We start from the raw sequence: 27,672 nt of genomic DNA, 5'->3' as shown, positions 1-27,672 counted from the left end.
CTCTATACTGTGAGCTTGTGGGCCTGGAATGCCACTATTTGTGGTTGTATTGTAATTTCACAAGTGCTTTGTACAGTGCTCTAAGCACAGTAAGCGCTCAATAAATATGATTGAATTAAATGACTGAATGAATAAGCTTACAGACTAGAAGGACTCATCTTTTAGTAATTTGGTGGGGGTTTTTTTTTTTCCCAAACAGGTGAAGGTAACTTCATTGGATGCCTGAGAGAACTACACCAGCTCACCTGGACCACAAGCAGAGACATGTAGCCAGGCCAAGGGTGCGTAGACACTGAATTCAAATTCCCTCAGCTGCAGTGTTTAGTTTTAGCCCACAAACCCTCAGAGCCATCCAGCAAGCTCCGCATGAGACAGAAGTAAGACGGATCTTTAGCCAGCCCCTGCCCACCTTAAATCGTCTGTGCCGTCTGGGCACACTTGTCTATTTCACATTAAAGGGCTTCTGGAGACTTATTGATGAGAGACATTTACCAGAGGCTAACTGAGGCCTGGGAGAAATTTCATCAAGGTGAGTTGTGGACAATCACTGCTGTACATGTAAAATTTTATTTGCAGATTCAGAAATGATGTCAGAGTAACAGGAGTTAAGGTTTTTGCTGATCAACACTGTGAAGTCCCTTGTGTGAACAATGGAGCAGAAAAAGAGACAACTGTCTCTCATTATAAGCATAGCTTATATGCAAAATCCCAGGACATATTCACTATAGACAACTTTATAGAGTTCTGCAGGAAAGACCAAAAAATAAAAAAGCTCTCATGAATACGGTCAAGATTGTTAGATTGTTCAACTATGATTCTTATGACTACAAAAAATGACTGCAAAAGCTGAAAGAAGTAATAGTAATAATAACTATGGTATTTTTAAAAAGTGTTTACTATGTGTCTGGCACTGTACTAGGCCCTGGGTTAAAGACAAGATGACTGGGTTGGACAGAGTCCCTGTCTCACATAGGCTCACAGTCCTAATCTCCCTTTTACAGATGAGGAAAGTGAGGCACAGAGACACTAAGTAGAATTGTTCATGCTTTCTTCTGGAAGAAGGGCCTAGCCCACCAAACTCATGGCTCTTGTTTCTCATTAATTTCATAAATTAAATTTGCAACCCCTCCCTCCACAAAATATCAGTGATAGCTTAGGCAGGCTACCGAGGAAATGAATCAGAAAGTAGCAAAAGCTGATGGAAGTGAGGTCAGAGACATTAAAGCAGGAAATCAGAGGCTAGTTGTGAAAGATAAGAATAAATAGAAAAAATGCAACTGTATTAAATAGAAAAAACCCCCACAAATATACAGAATTTATGGACTGGAAACCCACTGTAGGCAGGGAACATGTCTATCAACTCTGTTGTATTATGCTTTCCTAAGGGCTAAATAAATACCACTCATTGATTTATTGCCCCATTATAGTTTTAAAGTGTTTTTGCCATTTTCCCAATCCCCATCACAAAAAAAAAGTCTCATAAAGGAGAGTAGTATTATAAAATCTGTGACTCTGAAAGGGTGCAAATTTAGAAATCTTGTAAATGTCATCTGTTGTAACTCAAAACAACCTGAACGAGGCTTGCAAATAAAATCTACTGGGGGAACGGGGACAGATGGGTATACCAAGATAACTAATAAACATGCATGACCAAGTGGAGCTGTTCAGAAATATTCCTGAGCAAATTGGAAATGGGGCATGGTAACAGGACAACCATCTTGGAAAAAAGTTTGGGAGAGCAAGTCGAAGAGGCTACTGAAATTACACCTTTCAGTCTTGACCCAGGAATCTGTCTTTATCTCCGATAAATTCTACTGTGTCCACAAGTGGTGCTCTATAAATGGATGGTATATTGACTTTAATGTAGAATAAAGTAAATCCATATTATTTCATTATTATTTATATAGCTAGTATATGGACTTTCCCTCTAGACTGTAAACTCCTTTTAAAGTGTAAACTCTTTAAGAGCAGGAAACGTGTCTACCACCTCTGTGATACTGTACTCTCCAAAGCGCTCAGTACAATGCTCTGCACTCAGTAAGTGTTCAATAAATACCATTGATTGATTTAATGAGACTCTTGATTCTATCTCATGTGACATAGTTTTGGTTTATTTACTTGACAGATGTTTCATTCTTTCAATCGTACTTATTGAGGACTTTATTAGGTGCAGAGCACAGTAATAATGTTAATAATGTTGGTATTTGTTAAGTGCTTACTATGTGCGGAGCACTGCTCTAAGTGCTGGGGTAGATACAGGGTAATCAGGTTGTCCCATGTGAGGCTCATGGTCTTCATCCCCATTTTACAGATGAGGTAACTGAGGCCCAGAGAAGTTAAGTGACTTGCCCACCGTCACACAGCTGACAAGTGGCAGAGCTGAGATTCGAACCCATGACCTCTGACTCCCAAGCCCGCGCTTTTTCCACTGAGCCACGCTGCTTCTCACAATAAACAGACATAATCCCTGCGCACAAGAAGCTTGCAGTCTAGAGGGGGAGACAGATATTAATATCAATGAGTAGATATTTGTGTCTCTATAAATTATTTATGAATATTGACATCTGTCTTCCCCTCTAGACTTACGAAGCTCATTTTGGGCAGGGAACGTATCCACCAATTCTGTTGCACTGTATTCTCCCAAGCGCTTAGTAATAATAATGATGGCATTTGTTAAGCACTTACTATGTGCCAAGCACTGTTCTAAGCACTAGGTTAGATACAAGGTAATCAGGTTGTCCCCCGTTGGGCTCACAGCCTTAATCCCCATTTTCCAGATGAGGTAACTGAGGCACAGAGAAGTTAAGTGACTTGCCCAAGTCACATAGCTGACAAGTGGCGGAGGTGGGATTAGAACCCACGTCCTCTGACTCCCAAGCCCGGGCTCTTTCCACTGAGCCCCGCTGCTCTGCACAAAGTAAGTGCTCAATAAATATCACTGACGGTGACGTTCTCGATAACTGAGGGCACAATTAGCTGAAGAGTGAATGGTTTTTTTTTTTTTAAAGAAAAGATTTGGTAATCAGGAAGGATACTAAGACCACCAGAGACCCATAAGGTAAATTTTCCATTCTATTCAGCAGTGGTCACCCTCCTTGTATGCATTTCTGGTTCTCCACAGATAAAGATCCTGGAAAAACGAAGAGCAGTTAGGAGGTGAGCCAAAAGACGCTTAAAGGGTTGGAGAGGAGGTAAAGAGAGCTGGTTCTTCTGGCTGGAGAAGAGATAGACTGGAGATTTAATAAGCTTTCAAGTTCCATAAAAGCTCATCAGTCTGATATTTATTTAGTTAAAATAGGACATAATTTGACGCAGTTACTACTACCCAGACAAGAAGCTGCCTTACTGTTCTTTAACACATCAGTTATTTTAAACCTGGTTATTTCAAGGTCATTTTTCCTGGTTTTCAAGTAACCGGGTTTGGCTACGTAAAAAACTGTAACACAGAATAGGGAAGCCAGCAGATCCTCCATCACCGCTAAGGAAAGTACGATAGAGAAGAGATTGCAACTGGGGGAGAGGTGATTTCCTCGGATTGGGTGAAACTTTCTTCTCTGGAGGGCCCGAAACTTGAATTGGGTCTTATCTGTCTGGAATGGTTTAAGACTTAATGATAATGATATTAATAGTAAATATTGATATTTGTTAAGCATTTCCTATATGTGAAGCATTGTCCTAAGAGCTGGGGTGGATACAAGCAAATAGGGATGGACACAGTCCCTGATCCATGTGGGGCTCACGGTCTCAATCCCCACTTTACAGATGAGGTAACCGAGGCCCAGAGTAGTGAAATGACTGGCCCAAGATTCATTCATTCATTCAGTAGTATTTATTGAGCGCTTACTATGTGCAGAGCACTGTACTAAGCGCTTGGAATGGACAAACCGGTAACAGAGACAGTCCCAGCCCTTTGACGGGTTTACAGTCTAATCGGGGGAGACGGACAGACAGGAACAATAGCAATAAATTGAATCACACGGCAGACAAGCTGCAGAGCCGGGATTAGAGCCCATGACCTTCTGACGCCCCGGCCCGAGTTCCATCCACTACGTCACGCTGCTTTTCGACGTGTAGTGTTGTGGGAATAAACCTAAAAACGGAACAGCTCCCAAGAGCTTAGTACAGTGCTCTGCACATAGTAGGTGCTCAATGAATACCTCTGATAATGTCTGTCTTCCCCTATGGACTGTGAGGTCGTTGTGGGCAGAAATGTGTCTATTGCACTACTGTACTCTCCCAAGCGCTTCGCATGTGGCTATGAGAAGCAGCGTGGCTCAGTGGAAAGAGCCCGGGCTTGGGAATCAGAGGTCATGGGTTCGAATCCCCGCTCTGCCACTTGTCAGCCGTGTGACTGTGGGCAAGTCACTTAACTTCTCTGTACCTCAGTGACCTCATCTGTAAAATGAGGATGAAGACTGTGAGCCTCACGTGGGACTACCTGATGACCCTGTATCTCCCCCAGCGCTCTGCACATAGTAAGCGCTTAACAAATACCAACATTATTATTATTACTATGCTTTGCACACAGGAAGTGCTCAGTAAATACAACTGAATGACTGATTGGGTGCCACTATGCTCCACTGCCGGCATAGCTTAATCACACCCTCCAGGTTTCAGGTCAGTTACAGGCGTTAGCTCAGAATATAAATTTAGCCCTGCGCTCTAATCTTGGTGTGGTGAGAGAGAGGGGCTAGGGCGGGAAATGTCCAGACATTTGGTTATTTCAGGTATAATTTCAAGTATACTTTTAATAATAATAATAATAATGTTGGTATTTGTTAAGCGCTTACTATGTGCAGAGCACTGGTCTAAGCACTGGGGTAGATACAGGGTAATCAGGTTGTCCCACGTGAGGCTCACAGTTAATCCCCATTTTACGGATGAGGGAACTGAGGCCCAGAGAAGTGAAGTGACTTGCCCACAGTCACACAGCTGACAAGTGGCCGATCTGGGATTCGAACCCATGACCTCTGACTCCCAAGCCCGGGCTCTTTCCACTGAGCCATGCTGCTGCTCTTGTAAAAATCTATCCCTGTAGAAACGATACAAGTTGCATTTATTTTGCTAACTATCCAGTTATTCAAAGAAAGGCTCAGACAGGTGAAAATACTTATCATCGGGACCTGTCAAAAACAAGTTGAACTAAATTTTTCTTTTAAGGCCATTTCGTCATCACCGTTGGTTAGGGATCCCAGACCGCTTATTCACAGGGGAAAATCTCCCGCCTCCAATTCACACACCTAATTTTGCCAATTGCATAGCCACTCACCCACCCGAGAAGGATGCTTGGAACATTGCTTTAGTAGGGACGATCTGTCTTCGATCGAGAGTAAAAGCACGAAAAGGAAAAGAAGCTTTCTGCTCCCCTCCTTACGACTTGGCTGCATCTAACCGCCCATATTATTTTTGCAGAATATAATGTCTTTGGAAGCCAAAGGAAGAAAGCGTTTCTCAAATGAACGGTTCATTATAAAGCTTCTCCCTACTGCGTCACCCTCTCTTTTGCATCACCCTTCCACTTGGATTTGTTTTCTTTATTCACTCCACCCTCAGCCCCACAGCATACATATAAATATGTGTTTGTGTGTATATATATGGAGAAAAACACATATGGAGAAAAAGCAAATTATGGTTCTAATATATCTCCCCCGCCCGAATGCCTGTGGGCAGGAAATATACCTACCAACTTTACTATATTTTACTCTCCCAAGCACTTAGTACAGTGTTTTGCACACCGCGTAAGTGCCCGGTAAATATGACTGATTGGCACTCATCTGGAAAATGGGGATTAACCGTGAGTCTCACGTGGGCCAACCTGATTCCCCTGTATCTACCCCCAGCGCTTAGAACAGTGCTCTGCACACAGTAAGCGCTTAACAAGTACCAACATTATTACAAAATATAAGGTACAGGCTGGAGCGTCTTCCGAGGATTGGGTTAGACTGATAGGAAGAAGCAGACAGAGCATGGCCGAGTGGCTAGAGCGGGGGCCTGGGAATCCGAAAGACCTGTGTTCTAATCTTGGCTCTGCCACTTGTCTGCAGTGTGATCTCGGGCAAGTTACTTCATTTCTCTACGCCTCTGTTACCTCATATGTAAAATAGGGATTAAAACTGTGAAACCCACTTGGGATGTGTATGTTTCCAAGCTGATTAGCTTGTATCTTCCCCAGCATTTTAGCATAGTGCCTGGCACACAGTGCTTCCTCGATTCTAGACTGTGAACCTGTTGTGCACAGGGACTGTCTCTCCTTATTGTTGTATTGTATTTTCCCAAGCACTTAATATAGTGCTCTGCACACAGTAAGTGCTCAATAAATATGATTGAATGAATGAATCAAAGAACAGATCTCATTTTTTTTAAAAAAGGAAGACATATTCATTTTTTTTGAAATCTCCAGGGGGACCATTTAATATAATAATAATAATTATGGTATTATTTATTATTATTATTATAATATTAATTATGGTAATTAAGTGTTAAGCACTTAACACTGTGTGCCACATGGGGCACACAGTCTTAATCCCCATTTTATAGATGAGATAACCGAAGCCCAGAGAAGTGAAGTGACTTGCCCAAGGTCACACAGCAGACAAGTGGTGGAGCCGGGAATAGAACCCATGACCTTCTGACTCCCAGGCCTGTGCTCTATCTACAATGCCATGCTGCTTCCCTGTAATAATAACGGTATTTGTTAAGCGCTTACTATGTGCCAAACGCTGTTCCAAGCGCTGGGGTAGATAGAAAGTAAGCAGGTTGTCTCATGTGGGGCTCACAGTCTTAATCCCCATTTTACAGATGAGGAAACTGAGGCACAGAGAAGTTAAATGACTCGCCCAAGATCATACAGCAGACAAGTGGCAGAGCCGGGATTAGAACCCACATCCCCTGACTCCCGAGCCCAGGCTCTTTCCACTAAGCCAAGCTGCTTTTTTACTTTTCCTCTGCCGCAACATTTCCCCAAATAGTTTATAAGCAAGAGGTCAATTCTGTGGTCTTGGGGCTCCAAAAGGGCACCTGCATTTCAGGTGGAGGGGAATACTGAGAAGGAGGGTGACCTAGTGAATAGAGCATGAGCCTGGGAGTCGGAAGGACCCGGGTTCTAATCCTGACTCCACCACGTCTGCTGCGTGACCTCGGAGAAATCACTTCACTTCTCTGGGCCTCATTTACCTCGTCTGTAAAATGGGGAATAAGACTGTGAGCCCCGTGTGGGATAGGGACTGTATTCTACCTGAATAATTGTATCTATCCCAGCGCTTAGAACAGTTCCTGGTACATAATAAATACTTAAGAAATACCATAAAAAAAAAAGACTAGACACAGCTAGACACATCTTTGGAGCAATGGCCTGGACCAGAAAGTGCCATGGAAGCGCTCTCCAAAATAACAGTTGCTAGCAGCATGGCTCGGTGGAAAGAGCCCGGGCTTGGGAGTCAGAGGTAATGGGTTCGAATTCCAGCTCTGCCACTTCTCAGCTGTGTGACTGTGGGCAAGTCACTTAACTTCTCTATATCTCAGTTCCCTCATCTGTCAAATGGGGATGAAGACTGTGAGCCTCACGTGGCACAACCTGATTCCCCTGTATCTCCCCCAGTGCTAAGAACAGCGCTCTACACATAGTAAGCGCTTAACAAATACCAACATTATTATTATTATTATAAGAAAGGGATCAGTGCCCCAGTTAGAAGCTGGCAATCCAGTGAGATGGGTTTGGGTGCCACCTTTAGACTCATGTGCCAGGGATTGTTGATACCTGGTCTCATATGATCTCTGAGTCCTTCAGCTCTCGTTTCCAAGACTTTTCTGAATGTACAATACATATTTAGAGAGAGAGTGTGTGTGTGTTAACGTTTCTCTGCAAAAAAATATTCATTTGGCTCTCTGAAATCATTTTATGGTTCAAAGGGCTCATTTGAATCTTGTATTTTAACACAAAGTGCTGAAAAATAGACTTCGGAAGGCAACAGGTGATGGAGTTTAAGATAGCATGAAATTAGAAATGTCTTCTCCCATGCTGATATCAAAAGCTTTCCTGAACAAGCATCTCTGAGCGAACGAGTGCAAAGTCAGGTCAGTAATATATTCCCGAAGAGAAGGGCTTTGTGGGAAATGTTTCTGGAAGTGCTGAAATTAATGTGTGTAATAAGTTATGGAGAACATGAGTGGGCACGGGAAAGAAATTATTCCGTGTGGTTTTAGAATTGCAGTGAAGAATAAGTTTACAACCCCATTGCTTAACTGATCACCTGAAGTGATCGTTTAACAAATTCGATTTAGGAAATGTTCACTCTGAATGAGAGAGGTCTCGGATATGGCGCGACCTTATTTACCACGTTGCGGTTAATCAAAAACCTGACTCTGTTGCTTAGGACCTAGAGAAAGGAAGATCCGAGAGCAAGGAGCACCCACTTGATAACAGGCGGGAAGCCTGGTTCCGTAGCTTGTTGTGGGAGGGGGACGTGTCTACCAATTCGGAGCTGTACTCTCCCAAGCATGTAATACAGTGCTCTGCACGCAGTAAGCGCTCAATAAATACCACCGGCGGATTGTCATACTGCCCAGAAGTTTTTTTGTGCTGGTTTCAAGACCCTAAGAGCTTCTCTTCCCTTCCACCGGAAACCCAGGTTATTTGACAAAGCCAGCTGGTTCTTCCCAATGCTTCAGTTACTAAATTAATTAAAATTACCCTATCAGCGACTCACAGTTCATCAAAGTCCTCTTGGTGGCCAAATATATTTTCCAGGACATTTTGTGTGTGTGTGTGGAAGCGTCACAGTGAGACAGCACTTTCCAGAAGCAAAAGTTGGGTCTGGTTTGGTCTGGCGGGAGACCACGGAAATGCCTTAGGTCATCCCTGTCCCAAGAATAACGATGTCCCCAGGGGACTTCCCGGGATACGGACTCTGGAAGGCTCTGAACTGGTAGAGGAACACAGCAAGTTCAGTGACTGTTTTGCTCATGCATTTGGCTCTCTGCCTGCTGGAAGCTTTTCTAAGCACCGCTTCCAAACGAGGCTCTTGTCCCAAAGCAGTTATATTCCTAAAGTATTCGTTTATCTTGGCCTCTTTTAGACTCCAAACTCAACCTCCCTGGAGGGGGGAAAAAAGTTTACAAAATCTAAAGTGCCTTCTTCTCCCCACTGCCTCAGCCCCACCCAACCCATCCTTCGCAGGAGAAATAACTTTCCACATGTGAAGGAAATGTTCCTCCTTCCTGTTTGGGCACAAATCCACTACAAAGCAGCCTCATGCCAGAGTTGAGCTCTGGCTAAGGGAAGCCCGGATGGTTTAGGTCTTTTTTTTAATGGTATTTAAGTGCTTACTATGTGCCAGGCACGATACTATGTACTGGAGAAGATATAAGCAAATCAGGTTAGACATAGTCTATGTCCTACATGGGGCTCACGGTCTTCATCCCCATTTTACAGGTGAGGTAACTGCGGCACAGCGAAGTCACATAGCAGATAAGTAGCAGATCTGGAATTAGAAGCCAGATCTTTGTGACTCCCAGGCCCCAGCTCTATCCACTAGGTCACTCTGCTTCACACAATGGTCGTGACCAGAGAGAAGGAGACAAGGGCGGATGAATCTCCCCTTCTCAGATGTCCATATATGGGTCTCTGCCTGCAAAATGCCATCGGGCAGACGATGGGCAACTTGCCAGTCCTGCCCAAAGCCGCACAATGGAGAGAATTGGTTTAGGTGATGGGTGACTGCTTCTCTCGACGTAACTGGACACTGACACTCTCAATCAATTCTTTCCCTCCTACCTTATCTCATGGACCTCCTACTACAACCCAGCCCGCACATCTGACTCTTCTAACACCAAGCTACTTTCTGTACTTTGTGATCTACAGCTGACACCTGGCTCGCATCCTCCCTCAGGACTAAAACTCCCTCCCCCTTCATATCCAACAGATCACTATTCTCCCCACCTTCAAAGCCCTCTTCTTTCTTGATGGTATTTGTTCAGCACTCACTGGATGTCAAGCACTGTTCTAAGCACTGGGGTTGATACAAGATCATCAGGTCACACACAGTCCCTGTCCCACGGGGCTCCCAGTCTTAATCCCCATTTTACAGATGAGGTAACTGAGGCCCCCGAGAAGTGAAGTGACTTGCCCAAGGTCGCACAGGAGACAAGTGGCAGATCCGAGAACAGAACCCATGACCTTCTGACTCCCAGGCCCGTGCTCTATCCACTATACCACGCTGCTTAACATTTCAGTGAGCGCCTAACAAATACCATTAAAAAACCATGTATACATTTGGTTTTTCAAGTGGTTGCATTGTCTGCTTTGGTGTACTATGGTGACCCTATTGACTTGAGAGAGTCAACGCGGCTCGGTTAATAGTCGTTCGTTTGGTTTCTCACTGATTTCACCAAAGGAAAGAATAGGGGAGTGTGTATTTTTATTATCTATTAAGAAGGATTCTGTTATTCTGTAGGTAAAATCATTTTCAGAAGGAAATTCCTGAGATGTTGGGGGTCACAACTACAAGTAAAGTCATGTAGTTAAGTGACCCCTCAACAGCTCAGAAATTTCCTTCTGAAAATGACTTTAACTACTGAATAACAGAATCCTTAATCCAGAATAGAATACTCAACTTCTCTGCGTCTCAGTTCTCGCGTCTGTAAAATGAGGGTTCAATCCCCGTACTCCCTCCTTCTTAGACTTCTGGGACAACCTGATCATCTTGTATCTACTGCAGCGCTTAGTAATAATAAAAATAATAATAATAATGGCATTTGTTACGTGCTTACTGTGTGCCAAGCACTGTTCTAAGCGCTAGGGTAGATACAAAGTGATCAGGTTGTCCCATGTGGGGCTCACAATCTCAATCCCCATTTTACAGATGAGGAAAATGGGGCACAGAGAAGTGAAGTGACTTGCCCAAGATCACACAGCGGAAAAGGGACGGAGGCAGGATTAGAACCCACGACCTCTGACTCCCAAGCCGGTGCTCTTGCCACTAGGCCACGCTTCGTACAGTGCTTGACACAGAGGAATCGGTTAACCAAATGCGGTTATTATTATTATTATAATTGTTATTCTCTTTACAGATCTCTTTATAGTGCTTGGAACATACCACTTCTGTACAAATCTGTAATTTATTTATATTAATGTCTGTCTTCCTCCCCTCTAGATAGTGAGCTCATTGTTGGCAGGGAATGTGTCTGTTTATTGTTGTAGTCTCCCAAACACTTAGTACAGTGCTCTGCGCACAGTAAGCACTCCCTAAATATGATTGAATGAGTGAATGAATAAGCACCATTATAGTACTTGTGTAGTTGTTGATGGTGGGGACGGAGAGAGTCTGATGTTCTCATTTCCCCTCATTTCCACTCCCTATCTGTCCTCCCCTCTCTGCATCGACCATGCACTTGACTCTTAAACACTCTGATATCCTTCCCCACTTCCACCCCAGCCCCACAGCACTTACATCCCCATCCTTATCCTCTGCCAGTTCCCCTCTCTATAACTGATTTTAATGTAGAAGCAGCATGGCTTAGTGGAAAGAGGATGGGTTTGGGAGTCAGAGGACATGGGTTCTAATCCCAGCTCCGTCACTTGCCTGCTACGTGACCTTGGGCAAGTCACTTCTCTTTGCCTCAGTTACCTCATCTGTAAAATGGGGATTAAGACTGTGAGCCCCACGTGGGGCAATCTGATGTATCTACCCCGGTGCTTAGAACACTGCTTGGCATATAGTAAGTGCTTAACAAATACCGTAATTATTATTTTTAATGTCTTTCTTCCCTTATACATTATAAACCCCCTGTGGGCATGGAATGTGTCTTCCAACTCTATGGTGCGGTACATTCCCAAGCACTTAGTACGGAGCTCAGCACACAGTAAACGCTCAATAAATACTGTGGATTGATTATTGGATTAGGCCCCCGGTAGAAACACAGGTTGCTTGAAACACAGACTCTATGTAGATCCTGATAGATTAGGCCCAGGATCTTTCTGTGATATTTCTTTTCCAGTTACCTTTAGAGTTTAACAAAATTTAGAGGAAATCTACTTCATTCATGGATTCAATCATATTTATTGAGTACTTACTGTGTGCGGAGCACTGTACTAAGTGCTTGGAAAGTACAATTCAGCAACAGAGACAATCCCTGCCCACAATGGGCTCACACTCTAGAACGGGGAGACAGACATCAAAACAAGTAAACAGGCATCAATAGCATCAATATAAATAAATAGAATCATATATATATATACACATAAGAACAAGTTAAGCAGGTGTTAAATAAATAGAATTATAGATCTGTACATATGTACATGAGTGCTATGGGGCGGGGAGAAGGGGTAGAGCAAAGGGAGTGAGTCTGGGCGAGGTTCGGGGGGAGCTGAGGAAAAGGGGGGCTTAGTCTGGAGGAAGTGAGCCTTCAGTAGGGCTTTGAAGGGGGAAAGTGTGATTGTTACTTCAGCTCTTTATACAGGGCTGGGTACATAGTAAGCCCATAATATTATCATTATTAGGAAATGTAGTGGAAGGGAGACTTTGTATTGGAACAAGCCAGAAATTCTCCATTTTATTCTCATATCTTCCAGCGATTTCCTCACCAAATCTTGTACCACAACACCGGGGTTCTCTCATGAAGAAACTCAAAAAAAACCAACCAATCAACGTTCATGGATGACAACCTTATTTGACCAACGGATTGAAGAATATCAAGCTGGAGCACTGAAAATGCATTGCCATCGATTTCCTTAAGCCGCAAGCCTCAGGTGAGACAGAGTCTGTATTCAGTGAGTTTATCTCGTATCTACCCCAGTGCTTGGCACATAGTAAGCACTTAAGAAATACCACGATTATTATCACTGTCGTTCTTCCCAGAGCAGACAGATGGTGGACCTTTCTCCTACCTCACATTAACATCAAGTTTGTCCATCACAGGAAATAGGCATGTGTAGGCTGGATTTCAGAGCCCATAGGAGATCCCTGGTCCTGCAACAGAAACAGAAAAGATGGCGTTAGGAAGGTCAGAGGTGTGACGCGGTTCGCTTTAGTAGGAACGTATTCTCACCTAACCGATCTTCCGTTCCCTTAGCTGGTCTACTTTAATCCAGTACTAATCCCTGAGTCCCCTGGAACTGTGGCGTGAGAGGAAATCAATCTGTCAGTAAATTCAACTGCCCTTCCTCCCCTTCTCCTCAGGGGAAGGAAAAGACTGTTTGACTTCCAGCCATACAGATGGGCTCTTTTGTGGGTTTTTGAAGAAGAATAAGGGGAGATGCCAACCCAGTCAGAAACCTTAGTGGGATTGGACCAGATGGGTGGGCGGGCAGGGCGTACAAGTCTTGACAGGACAGAAACTGGAGGGCTAGCGAGGCCTAGTAGAAAAAGCACAGCGCTGGGAGTCAGGTGACCTGAAGTCTAATCCCAACTCCATCTATTTCTCGCTCTGTGGTCCTGTGCAAGTCACTTAACCTCTCTGTGCGTCAGCTTCCTCTACTTAATACTTGTTTTAAGTAAGCAGTTTGTTTTAATAATATAATAATGATGACGGTATTCGTTAAGTGTTTAGTACGTGCCAAGCACTGTTGTAAGCACTGGGGTAGATATAAGGTAATCAGGTTATCCCACATGGGGTTCATAGTCTTCATTCCCATTTTACATTAACTGAGGCCCAGAGAAGTTGAGGTCACACAGTAGACAAGTGACAGATCCGGGATTAGAACCCACATCCTCTGACACCCAAGCCTGGGCTCTTTCCACTAAGCCATGCTGCTTCAGAAACATATTTTGCTGAAGAGCACAGAGTATTCAATAAAGAACATGAAGTAGGGAAAAGAGAATAGATTTATCTCTCACTAGCTAACAAGTTATGTTATCGTCCAACCACCCCCCCACACACAAACTTTTTTCATTCATTCATTCAATAGTATTTATTGAGCGCTTACTATGTGCAGAGCACTGTACTAAGCGCTTGGAAGGTACAAATCGGTAACAGATAGAGACAGTCCCTGCCCTTTGACGGGCTTACGGTCTAATCGGGGGAGACGGACGGACGAGAACGATGGCAATAAATAGAATCGAGGGGATGAACATCTCATTAAAACAATAGCAAATAAATAGAATCAAGGCGATGCACATTTCGTTAACAAAATAAATAGGGTAATGAAGATATATACAGTTGAGCGGACGAGTACAGTGCTGAGGGGATGGGACGGGAGAGGGGAGGAGCAGAGGGAAAGGGGGGAAAAGAGGGTTTAGCTGCGGAGAGGTGAAGGGGGGCGGTAAAGGGAGTAGAGGGAGAAGGGGAGCTCAGTCTGATTATGTGTCAGATACTGTCTAAGAGCTGGGGTAGATAGAGGTGAATTAGGTTGGACACAGTCGATGGCCCATATGGGGCTCACATTCTTCATCCCCATTTTACAGAGGAGATAACTGAGGCACAGAGAAGTGAAGTGACTTGCCCAAGTTCACACAGCAGACGAGTGGTGGAGCTGGTACTAGAATCACCAGGCCATGTTGCTTCTTCTTCTCCATCTCCATTAAACCAGGAGCTCCATGTGGGACATGGACTGTGTCTGACCTGATTAGCTTGTATCTACCCTAGCACTTAGTACAGAGCCTGGCATTTAGTAAATGCTTAACAAATATCACCGTTATTATTATCAACTTTTTAATTGTAGTGCTGCTGATGCTTAAACTCTAGGAAGAGTTCCCTTGCCCTGCTGAAGCTTTTAAGCCCAGCACTGTAGAAACCAAACTAAAAATGAATCGTTTATCATGGATGATATTTATTGAACAGTTACTAGGTGCAGAACACTGTACTAAGACCATGGTGGAATACATATAACAGAGTACCACAGTGAAATAACCCGGGAAGGGAAAGGACTGGTTTGCCTGAATTTCTCAGTGACCGTTGGGCTTTCTGGGAAGAGTAGTCCTACCCTGCCTGGAGTGGAACCCTGTTTTTTAGAAACGGTGATCCAGTGGCGAAACCACCTTAATTAATTAATGTTGGTATTTGTTGAGCGCTTACTATGTGCAGAGCACTGTTCTAAGCGCTGGGGTAGACATAGGGGAATCAGGTTGTCCCACGTGGGGCTCACAGTCTTAATCCCCATTTTACAGATGAGGGAACTGAGGCACAGAGAAGTTAAGTGACTTGCCCACAGTCACACAGCTAACAAGTGGTAGAGCTGGGATTCGAACTCACGAGCCCTGACTCCAAAGCCCATGCTCTTTCCACTGTGCCACGCTGCTTCTCTACTGCACCTTCCACTGACTCTCCCGGCTCTCTGTTCTCTGATTAATCGATCAAGCAAGTAATCGATCCATGATATTTTTTGTTCAGTTTACAGCTTGCAGTCTAGAGGGGGAGACAGACATTGAAATAAATAACTTGCAAACAAATACCAATCACAATCGACACTTTCTCCCCATTTTAAGAAACATTTTTGCTGAAGTGCACAGCGTTCAATAACGTGCACGAAGCAAGAAGAATAGCATTATCTCTTATTAGATAACAAGCTAATATTACCATCCCCCTACCTGCCGTGATAATGGGAAAGGAAAATATCTTTAGCTCTGTGGACTTTTAAATACGGTCGTTTTGGGCACTAGACTTTACACTTCATCTAAATTCATGTAATCTGTTTACCGTATTTCCATTCCAACTCTAGTTCATTATATATTTATAGGGATCCCCGAAAGCCGATTGTAAAGCTCCATCTCTGCCAAATTAGAAGCACCCTACTCCTTAATTCCACGGAGCGCATTTTGCAGGTGCACATCTCCGTGTGATGGTTCTCCCATCTAATCTCAGGAAAAGGAAGCAAGGTCTCTATATGCTTTTCCACAATTTTGCCCGCTCCCAATCAGTGACATTTATCGTGTGCTTCCTCTGCGCGGAGTGCTGTCCTAAGCGCTAGGAAAAGTACAACCCAATAGAGTCGAAAGAGACGATCCCTTCCCCCTGGGACCTTGGAATCTGGGTGAGAGGAATGTAATTTGTCACTTAACTTCTCCGTGCCTCAGTTCCCTCATCTGTAAAATGGGGATTAAGACTGTGAGCCCCACGTGGGACAACCTGATTCCCCTATGTCTACCCCAGCGCTTAGAACAGTGCTCGGCACATCGTAAGCGCTTAACAAATACCAACATTATTATTATTATTAATTTACGTGGCAAGCCAGCTGATGGAAGAGCTGACCGCAGGTGATGCCGTAGTATGTCTTACTCCTCATAACCTGGTTTTCAGAATAGTGTTTTTCACGCAGAGGGTGCTCCCTAAATACTTGCTGACCCTTCACAGTCAAGGCAGACTCAGGGCTGGAGCTGTCTAGTACAGGCGCAGATTTTCCCTCGACTTCACATCCTCTAGGCCGAGAGTGGAGGGGGAAATGGCAGTGGCGAGTGAAGCCTGGGAGACGGAAGGACCTGGGTCCCAATCCCGGCTCTGCCACTTTGCTGTGTGACCTTGGTCAAGGCATTTCACTTCCCCTCAGTTACCTCATCTGTAAAATGGGCATTAAGACTGTGAGCCCCACATGGGACAACCTGATGAGCTTGTATCCTCCCCAGGGCTTAGAACAGTGCTTGGCACATAGTAAGCGCTTAACAAATGCCATTATAATAATAATAATAACTTCTCTGGGCCTGTTACCTCATCTGCAAAATGGGCATTAAGATGGTGAGCCCCAAGTGGGACGTAGACTTTGTCCAACCTGATTATTTGAATCTACCCCAGTGCTTAGAACAGTGCTTGAAACATTGTAAGCACTTACTGAATGCCATAAAAAAGTCGCTTCACTCCTCTGTGCCTCAGTTACCTCATCTAGAGAACGGGGAGCCCCATGTGGGACATGGGGAGCCCCATGTGGGACACGGACTGAGTCCAACCCGATTAGCTTGTATCTACTCCAGTACTAACTACAGTGCTGAGCACAGAGTAAGTGCTCAACAAATAGTATCATTATCAGGGAAGAGGGAACCAAGATTTGGGAGAGGAGATGTGGATTGGTAATTGAAGCTATGGGCGGGTGAGAGAAAGAAGTGGGTGCGCTGGGTCAGAGGAAGTGGAGTCAGGGTGTCAGAGGATGGGGAGAAGCAGGTGGGAGACTACTTGAGCTTGTGAAATGTGGGGACTAGGGGAGGGGGGATGAGCCTGGGTTGGAAATTGAATGCGTTTTCATTCATTCATTCGATCGTATTTATTGAGCGCTTAGAGTGTGCAGAGCACGGTACTAAATACTTGGAAAGTGCAGTTCGGCAACAAATAGAGACAATCCCTACCCAATAACGGGCTCACAGTCGATTCATTCATTCAATAGTATTTATTGAGCGCTTACCACGTGCAGAGCACTGGACTAAGCGCTTTGAATGTACAATTCGGCAACGGAGTCAATCCCTGCCCATTGATGGGCTTACACTCTAATCGGGGGAGACTGACAAAAACAATAGCAATAAATAGAATCAAGGGGATGTACATCTCATTAACATAATAAATAGGGTAATAAAAATATATACAAATGAGCGGATGAGCACAGTGCTGAGGGGAAGGGAGAGGGGGAGGAGCAGAGGGAAAGGGGGGGAAAGGGGGCTTAGCTGAGGGGAGGTGAAGGGGGGGCAGAGAGGCAGCAGAGGGAGCAGAGGGAAAAGGGGAAGCTCAGTGTGGGAAGGCCTCTTGGAGGAGGTGAGCTCTCAGTAGGGCTTTGAAGAGGGGAAGAGAGTTGGTTTGGCGGAGGTGAGGACCGCGGGAGGACGTGGGCCGGCGATCGACGGCGGGATAGGCGAGAACGGGGGACGGTGAGGAGGTGGGCAGCAGAGGAGCGGAGCGTGCGGGGTGGGCGGTGGAAAGAGAGAAGGGAGGAGAGGTAGGAAGGGGCGAGGTGATGGAGAGCCTCGAAGCCTAGAGTGAGAAGTTTTTGTTTCGTGCGGAGGTCGATGGGCAACCACTGGAGGTTTTCAAGAAGGGGAGTGACAGGCCCAGAGCGTTTCTGGAGGAAGATGAGCCGGGCAACGGAATGAAGAATAGACTGGAGCGGGGAGAGACAGGAGGAAGGGAGATCAGAGAGAAGGCTGACACAGTCATCCAGCCGGGATATTATGAGAGCCTACCAGTAAGATAGCTGTTTGGGTGGAGAGGAAAGGGCGGATCTTGGCGATGGCAGACAACAAAACAAAGCAAGTAGACAGGCATCGCTATAAATAAAAATAATATATACACGTCATTAATAACATAAATAGAATAGTAAATATTTACATATAATACATAAGTTCTGTGGGCGGGGAGGGGGGTAGAGCAGAGGGAGGGAGTCGGGGTCATGGGGGGCGGGGGAAGGAGCAGAGGAAAAGGGGGGCTCAGTCTGGGAAGGCCTCTTGGAGGAGGAGAGCTTGAAGGGGGGAAGTGAGCTAGTTTGGTGGATGTGAGGAGGGAGGGCATTCCAGGCCAGAGGTAGGACGTGGGCCAGGGGTCGACGGCGGGACAGGCAAGAACGAGGCCCATTGAGGAGGTGAACGGCGGTAGAGGAGTGAAGTGTGCGGGCTGGGCTGGAGGAGGAGAGAAGGGAGGTGAGGTAGGAAGGGGCAAGGTGATGGAGAGCTTCCAAGTCAATAGTGAGGAGTTTTTGCTTGATAGTTTTAGGGTCACTGATGGTTCTTAGTTCTTGTCCTGCCTGAGAGAATGACTTTCTAAAAAAAAAAAAATCCATAACTGAGGATATAAATTCCTGGCGATCGTTCGCCCCTTTTTATTCCGATGCCATCATTTACTTTTCTGAACTTTAGAGTTATTAGGGAAACCCCGTAGCCTCTGTGGAGTTTTAGATTTATCCTTCCTTGGCAGTCTGCCTCCTGGAAGTTCCACCCAGTGCTTTGAAAGGAGCATTTATTTGCTCAAGATCACACTGGCCCTTCCGGGATATCTGGAAACCCCGGGGGTGATTCCAGCACAGACCTGGATGGGTCGAGTCTGGCTCTGAGCTCCAGGAGAGCAGCCAGGTGAACAGAATCCATGGAGCTTTTTAAATTTTTTACAGTACTTCTTAGGCACTCACTATGTATGAATCACTGTTCTAAAAGCTGGGATAGATATAAATTAATCAGGCTGGATGCAGTCCCTGATCCGCATGGGCTCACAGTCTAAGCAGGAGGTAGAACAAGTATGGAAACCCCATTTTGTAGTAGAGGAAACCGAGGCACGGGGAAGTGGTGGAGCTGGGATTAGAACCCTGGTCCTCTGGCTCCCAGGCCCGGGCTCTTTCTACTATGCCACACTGCTTCCCAGGCCACAGAGCTTCCACTCTACAACCAATCCTTTCCCTGGGACTTCTCCAGAAGGCTTTTTGAGGTACATGCCCCCCTCCATTCACCCAACCTCCCCGCCGGGGAGTCTCAAGGCTCGCCTCTGGCCTGCGATACTTTGCTCACGGAACAGATTCCATGTGCAATTTCTCCCCCTCCTCTCTCCCTCTCCAAAGCGTTCGGAATGAATAATTAATGGAAGCAGTGGGAGAGGGAAGAGGTTTACAACTGTATCAATCATAGCCGCTAAAGCTCTCACTAGGTAACAATCAAAGATAGTGCTGTTATATTGCTCTTTTAATTCCCTGTCTCCTTTCAAAATCACCACCTGGCCTATAAAAGGTGTTCTTCTGGACTTGTTCCTAGACTTCTACAGACTGGTTTTGGCTTTAGTTCCTACCCAACTCCTCATCAGACAGCCCTTTAACTGTCTTTTAACCTAGAGGTGTTCTTTCCTAGTCTCTAACGTGGTGGTTATAATTAGGTGAAACACACCCTCACTCAAAACACAAATCTCTACAGAGGTCAGGCTGTATCTCCTTCACAAGCCTCAGCTCCTCTATGCGGCATATGATCTTATGGCAGCAAAGCCATAAAGACTCACGACCTTCCCCGAACCCTCATCGTTTGGCTCTAAAGATCACACTTAGGTCAAGGGATAAAAGTTATTCAAATCATTCTCAGGTGAGCAAAATTAAAGGAAAATATAAAATCAGGCTAGTTGTCCTCTTTTATTACACCCATTTAGAGTGCTTTCGCTGAAGTAATTTCGTCTTCTCATGATAGGATTAGAAAATAGGAAAGACTTAATGATCACTTTAGCACATTTTCTACCTTCCAAATGTCACTCGACAAGAATTTGCCGAGAGCCAGTGAGAGGCCCAGCCTCCAATCCGACGAACATCCACCCTTCAAGTCAAGCACTCGAGCTGTAACTTTCTGTTCCTTTGCTCCTCGATTCAAAATCCTTAGAAACGCTGCTTTAGAGCAGATTTAAAGGTTAACAGAATGTGGGTGTCTGTCTATACTGAAAGAGGTCTGATCATAGGTATCACCTGAGGGTGCCATAAAGCTGTTGGAAAAAAAAATCCCATCTAGCTCACTTTGGTTCTGCCCTTTTTCCTCAGGACCAAAGAGCATTTTTAGGTGTGGTTGGAATTTTGGTATCTAAAGCAGGGCAAGAGGGTGGCAAAGAAGGCGCGGCTCCCCCTCCGGTACTCTGGAAGGCGACCGATGTCCCCGAAATGGTGAACGCACAATGACCTCGGGAGAGCCTTGTCTGCATCTTAATCGGTCAGTCAGTCATATTTATTGAGTCTTTACTGTGTGCGGGGAACGGTACTCAGCTCTTGGGAGAGTGCGATACAGCAACCGATACATAAATAAATAAATGGTGGTATTTGTTAAGCGCTTACTATGTGCAAAGCACTGTTCTAAGCGCTGGGGGATACAAGGTAATCAGGTTGTCCCACAGTTTTAATCCCCATTTTACAGATGAGGTAACTGAGGCACAGAGAAGTTAAGTGACTTGCCCAAAGTCACACAGCTGGCAAGTGGAGGAGCCGGGATTCGAACCCAGGAACTCTGACTCCCAAGCCCGCGCTCTTTCCACTGTACCACGCTGCTTACCCTGCTCGCAACCAGCCTACAGCCTAGATAGGGACAATGGTCTACAAGGGGAGCTCCAGGTCTCCCTCTAATCACCCTGTGACCCCAGATCAGAGCACGGGCTTGGGAGTCAGAGGTCATGGGTTCTAATCCCGCATCCACCACTTGTCAGCTGTGTGACTTTGGGCAAGTCACTTAACTTCTCTGGGCCTCAGTGACCTCATCTATAAAATGGGGATGAAGACTGTGAGCCCCATGTGGGACAACCTGTTCACCTTGTATCCCCCCAGCGCTTAGAACAGTGATTTGCACGTAGTAAGTGCTTAACAAATACCACCACCATTATAATTATTACTATTGTTGTCTCTACCTCATCCTAGGACTGCTTAGTGGACTGGAGCCTTCTCGGGTCTCAGAATCAATGTACCTCCTGGGTGATCCCTAAATTTGGAGCCGACATGGTCCCTGATTTGGTCCCAAATCTGGGTCACCCCACCTCTCTTCCTACAGGGAAGTCTAGATGCTCCTGCCCCGCCAAGATCCACTGATTTTTGTTTCCCTCTCCCATCCATCAGCATGTGCTTTCTTCTCCCACTCCCTTCTGCGTCACCCTTGCATTAGGATTTGCACCCTTTATTCACTCCTTCCTCAGCCTCGAGTTACTTATGTACATATCCGCAATTTATTTCCATACACATCTGTCTCCCCCTATAATAATAATAATGTTGGTATTTGTTATGAACTTACTATGTGCAGAGCACTGTTCTAAGCGCTGGGGGAGATACAGGGTAATTAGGTTGTCCCACGTGAGGCTCACAGTTAATCCCCATTTTACAGATGAGGCAACAGGCACAGAGAAGTGAAGTGACTTGCCCACAGTCACACAGCTGACAAGTGGCAGAGCCGGGAGTCGAACCCATGACCTCTGACTCCGAAGCCCAGCCTCTTTCCACTGAGCCACCCTGCTTCCCTATAGACTGTAAGCTCCTTGTGGGCAGGAAACGTGTCTACCAACTCTGTTATATTGCACTTTCCCAAACGCTTAGTACAGTGCTCTGCACAGGGTAAGTGCTCAATAAATACGATTGCTTTCCGTACCGTTCAATCGACGGTGTACTCTTCTTTCAGGCCATGTACACCCTTCCCCCCCATAACACACACAGAGCACAGAGAAAATTAATTTTCTAATCCACAGATAAAACAGCTTCAAACGTATCTGAGCCCTCTACAAAGGTTTCAGACACCTTGGTTCATCAAAAAATCTGAAACTCTGCAGAATCTCACTAATATGGAAAGAATAAATTGTTCTTAGCAGTTTGGCACAAACCTGGACTGTTTACTCAGCAGTCTACTGTGAGCTGTCTGGTCACCACCTGAATCTTGGATAAGAGCGGTGTACTTGCAAACTCTCTCATCAAGTTTGGCAAAGAAACGGTAGGGAAGAAGACTGAAAAATGAAATAACCCGGGAAGGGAAGGGAAGGGAAGGGACTGGTTTGCCTGAATTTCTCAGTGACCACTGGGGCTTTCTGGGAAGAGTAGGCCTACCTTGCCTGGAGTGGAACCCTGTTTTTAGAAGCGGTGATCCACTGGCGAAACCACCTTCCACTGACTCTCCGGCTTGCTGTGCTCTGATTATTCATACGATAGTATTTATTGAGCGCTTACTCTGTGCAGAGCACTGTACTAAGAGCTTGGAATGTACAAATCGGTATCAGATAGAGACAGTCCCTGCCCTTTGACGGGCTTACAGTCTACATTCTGTTCAATTGGATGATTTGCGTAGTGCTTAGTACTGTGCTCTGCACACAGTAAGAACTCAATAAATCCCACTGATGGATTTATTAACATATATTTAAATGGATCAGAGGAATCCAGCTCTTGAAAGATTCACACAGAATTTTCTTTTGGACTTTGGGAAAATGTTCTATCTCCCCTTCTCCTCTACTCTTTCCTGGGTGTGGGGAAGGGTTCACATGTTAATTTCTTGGCCAGTGTGAATCAGCCAGGTAGTGCAAGCCTCAGAAAACATGTGCGCATGAGTTTAGCACTCACCTTCAAGCATTTTCAAGGCTAGAGTGTTATGATAATACTGTAAATGATAATTGTGGTATTTGTTAAGCGCTTATTATATGCCAAGCACCGTATGAAGCCGTGGGATAGAAACTGGATCATCAGGTCCCACATGAGGCTCACGTTAAGTGGGAAAACAGTACTTGAGAAGTAGCATAGTACAGTGGATAAAGTATGGACCGGGAAGTCAGAAGGACCTGGGTTCTAATCCCAGCTCCACTACTTGTCTGCTGTGTGACCTTAGGCAAGTCACTTCATCTCTGTGTCTCAGTTACCTCAACTGTAAAAGGGTGATTAAGACTGTGAGCCCCACGTGGGAAAGGGACTATGCCCAACCTGATAACCTTGTATCTACCCCAGTACTTAGAACGGTGCTTGGTACATAGCAAATGCTTAATAAATACTATCATTATTGTTATTATTAATAATAGGCACTGAATCTCCATTAAACAAATGAGGGAACTGGGGCAGAGAGAAGTCAAGTGACTTTCCCAAGTGACAAGTGATAGAGCTGGGATTAGAACCCAGATGTCTGACTCCCAGCCCCATGCTCTTTTTTTTTTAAAAAAAGGTATTTGTTAAGAGCTTACCTCATGTGTCATGTATTGTACTAAGTGTTGGGGTAGATAAAAGCTAATCAGGTTGGACTCCATCCATGTCCCACATGGGGCTCACAGTTTCAATCCCCATTTTACGGATGAAGACACTGAGGCACAGAGAAGTGAAGTGACTTGCCCAAGGTCACACAACAGACAAATGGCAGAGCTGGGATTAGAACCCACGACCTTCTGACTCCCAGGCCTCTGCTCTAGCTATTAGGCCACGCTGTTTCTCTGACCTTCTCATTAGAAACCTCATTTCCTTGTTGACTGGTACAAAACTCTCAAAAGGAAATGATTAGAATCTATACTGAATGTTGGCTGACTGAAAATGTAGCTTGGAGTTTCGAGTGTTGGTATTTTTTTTGTACAGTAGCCCCAAGAGAAGAGCCTGAAAATTTTATCCAGTCTTTTTTTGTTTTTTCACCCATCCAAAATGTGTCATACATGTCTTAAAAGACTCAAAATGCATGTTTTACAAGGCTGGCAAGATGACATTTGGGGTGAGAATTCATCTCTGAATCTTTAGCTGCTCATAAAAAGCATCTAGGCATTACATCTCGCCAACTGGAAATATACTGTAAAATGCCAGTACAGTTGTAACTGTGATGCCCGTCTCAGTCAGCCGATTGTACTTATTGAGTGCTTACTGTGTGAACAGCACTGTACTAAACACTACTGGGAGTACATTTATTTAATTATTTATCCATTCATTTTTAGTAATGTCTGTCTCTTCCTCCAGACTGTGAGCTGGTTGTGGGCAGGAATGGGTCTGTTTGTTGTTATATTGTACACTCCCAAGCACTTAGTACAGTGCTCTGCACACAGTAAGTGCTCGATAAATGCAACTGAATGAATACAGTATCACAATATGACACATTTCCTGCCCACGGTGAGCTGGAGGTAGGGTTTGCCTAGAAGAGAAGCAGCATGGCATAGTGGATAGAGCCCGGGCCTAGGAGTCAGAAGGTCATGGGTTCTAATCCCCGCTCCACCACTTGTCTGCCATGTGACCTCGGGCAAGTCTCTTCACTTCTCTGGCCTCAGTTACTCATCTGTAAAATGAGGATTGAAACTGTGAGCCGCACTTGGGACAGGGACTATGTCCAACCCGATTTGCTTGTATCCACCCAGTGCTTAGTACAGTGCCTGGAACGTAGTTAAGTGTTTTACAAATACCACAGTTATTACGATTATTATTATTAGAAGGCGTCCACCAGCATTTTTAATTCACTGGAAGGCGCGCGCTCTCTCTCACACGCACACACAAATACAACCTTCAAAAACAGCACCGTGTTTTCGCCTCTGAACAAGACAGCGGAATGTTAGATCTTTCAAAAGTGCCAACCAAATGACCTCTAAGTGATGCAGTTTCTAAGAGCTTTGAATAGTTCCAGATCACCTTGATAAATTCATCATCATTATCAACAGTGGTAACTATTGAGCTCCAACTGTGTGCAGAGCACTGTACTAAGCGCTCGGGAGAGTGTACTACAACAGAGTTGGGAGACACATTCCCAGATTCCAGCCAAGATCTAGGGCAGGGGACATCAGGGTAATCCCGGGCAGTCGGTCATTAATCGTGCTCCGCGGCCCGGTGAAGTGAGATGATCCCCTCCTGGATTCCTGTCTTATTCAACCTGACACGTTGTTTGAAATGAGAGTCTTCAAAATCAGTTGGGAATTTAGTGTGGGCCGAAGGCCTGAATACACTTATGTGTGAAACTTCTGCAGAGAGTTACACTAATTTCATCTGCTCTGAGTTAGGACTTTGGGAAATCAGCCTACAAAACTAGTTTCAGGCAATACTGTCCCCCTGCCAAAATCCCAAATACACATCACTTTCTGCTTCTGTGAGTCCCATAAGTGAGATCGCTGATTTGTTCTACAGCTCTCCCGAACGAGGACAGTTTACCCACTGTCGTTAACACCGGCTGATGTTGCCCAAAGAAATTTCTGCTGCGACCAAGTATGCCTGTCCAGACTGTCCATTTGAAGATAATAATACTAAAAACCATGGGATTTATTAAGTACCTACTATGGGCCAGGCACTGTACTGTTTAGTGTTGTGTTGTACTTTCCTGAGCGCTTAGTACGGTGCTCTGCACACAGTAAGCAGCGTGGCTCAGTGGAAAGAGCCTGGGCTTCGGAGTCAGAGGTCATGGGTTCGACTCCCGGCTGTACCGCTTGTCAGCTGTGTGACTGTGGGCAGGTCACTTCACTTCTCTGTGCCTCAGTTACCTCATCTGTAAAATGGGGATGAAGACTGTGAGCCCCACGTGGGACCACCTGATTACCCTGTATCTACCCCAGCGCTTAGAACTGTGCTCTGCACACAGCAAGCGCTTAATAAATACCAACATTATTATTATTATTATTAAATATGATTGAATGAATGAATGTACTAAGCACTGGGGTGGATACAAGCAAATAGGGCTGGACGTGGTTCCTGTTCCACATGAGGCTCATAGTCTTAATCCCCATTTTCCAGATGAGGTAACTGAAGCACAAAAAACTGAAGTGACTTGCCCAGGGCCACACAACAGACAGGTAGCAGAGCTGGGATTAGAACTCATGACCTTCTGACTCCCAGGCCCGTGCTCCAACCCTTATGTGATGCTGCTTCCCATCTGTTCATCACCCTATTTCCCTTGAACTTTTTTTTTTTAATGGCATTTATTAAATGCTTACTATGTGCCAGGCACTGTACTACGCGCTGGGGTAGATACAAGCTCGTCAACACGGGGCTCACAGTTTTAATCCCCATTTTACAGAGAGGTACCTGGGGCACAGAAAAGTTGGGGCACAGAAAAGTTAAGTCCCTTGCCCAAGGCCACACAGCAAACAAGTGGCAGAACTGGGATTAGAACCCAGGTTTTAATGACTCCCAGGTCCATCCTCTTTCCGCTAGACTGGGCTGCTTCTCAAACTTTGGACCGGAAATTCAGTTCCAGATGTGACTCACTGTCTCCAATTCCCAGTCTTGAAATGGTTTTGCAATGGCTGTGTCAACTCAGACAATACCAACTTTCCCAAGCAGCAAGCGTTGCTTAACATAGGACTAAGGAAGCTGGAGCTTCCGCTTCCAAAAAGGCATTTGCAGGGTTCCCCCGACTCCTGCTTCAACCACCGGACCCCACCTCTCTACCCTGTGTTTTCCCATCCCTCAATCTCCTATCGATCCACAGGGAAAGGAAAGAAACACCCGGACATTATTTCTAATCAAAATACTAAAACAAAATCCCAGGAGGAATTGTCTTTCTCCATGCAGAGGCAGAGTTGGAAAAGGGAGGAAATGTGCCCCTTTGGTGGTAATTGGGAAAAATCGCTTTGCACCCCCAATGACTAGATTCATATTATTTTTACTATTTATTTTATTATTATTACTTTCATGGTATTTGTTATGCCCTCATTAAGTCCCAGGAACTGTTCTAAGTGCTGGGGTAGTTAAAAGGGAATCAGGTTAGATAGTTCCTGTCCCACACAGGGCTCACGGTCTTCATCCCCGTTTTCCAGATGAGGGAACTGAGGCACAGAGAAGTAAAGTGACTTGCCCGAGGTCACCCCGCAGACAAGTGACGGAGGCAGGATTAGAACCTAGTCCGTCTGATTCCCAGGCTCACGCTCTATCCTCTAGGCCACCCTGCTTCAAACCTGGGACTCACAGTCTAAGTAGAGAACAGGCATTGAAAACCCCATTTTGCAGATTCACACGGAATTCTCTTAAAAGTCTTTTCCAAGCCCTCCCAAAAGGCTTCAAACTTGCTTCCCTGTAATCGTAAACCTGAAAGAGGCAAAAGTCCAGAGCAGTCAGTGCCTTCTTTTTCTTGATTCCCAGACACGACCCAGCAAAATCTACCAGCCTGACAAGCGAGGCTCAGCAGGAGAGTATAATCAACAAGAAGTAATAGATACCAGGGCACCTGCCCCAACCGTATGAAGACATCGGCTGTCCCAACCCCCAGAGCAATCCTCCAGAGAGCGGTTGATTAGAGAGAGTCCCTGCCACAGTCTGAATCTAATTTCCTTCCAACCTACACAGATCCTACATGGATTCGATGCCTATTGTTTCCAGGTTACTAGGAGTAGACGTGTTGAAGTAAAGCTGCTGAAAATTTA

The 27,672-nt window shown here is 45.2% G+C and overlaps 1 protein-coding gene and 1 long non-coding RNA gene across 2 annotated transcripts in view; one reads left to right on the top strand and one right to left on the bottom strand.

The window, feature by feature from the left end:
* Positions 1-27,672, bottom strand: part of HTR4 (5-hydroxytryptamine receptor 4) — a 303,493-nt gene that overhangs the window by 182,058 nt on the left and 93,763 nt on the right. The window contains exon 2 of the mRNA XM_029052011.2: positions 12,884-12,965. Within this exon, the coding sequence (XP_028907844.1) occupies positions 12,884-12,909 (26 nt within the window). The 5' untranslated portion in view covers positions 12,910-12,965. The remainder of the gene's footprint in view (positions 1-12,883; positions 12,966-27,672) is intronic.
* On the top strand, positions 262-27,672 carry LOC103171498. The gene is made up of 3 exons (XR_486814.3): positions 262-529; positions 12,569-12,745; positions 27,392-27,672. It is a non-coding gene; the product is annotated as an uncharacterized LOC103171498 (long non-coding RNA).

Source organism: Ornithorhynchus anatinus, chromosome X1 (genome assembly GCF_004115215.2).
Source record: "Ornithorhynchus anatinus isolate Pmale09 chromosome X1, mOrnAna1.pri.v4, whole genome shotgun sequence".
Taxonomy (NCBI): domain Eukaryota; kingdom Metazoa; phylum Chordata; class Mammalia; order Monotremata; family Ornithorhynchidae; genus Ornithorhynchus; species Ornithorhynchus anatinus.
Note: the sequence above shows the minus strand (reverse complement) of the source record. Positions and strands in the feature narration are given on the sequence as shown.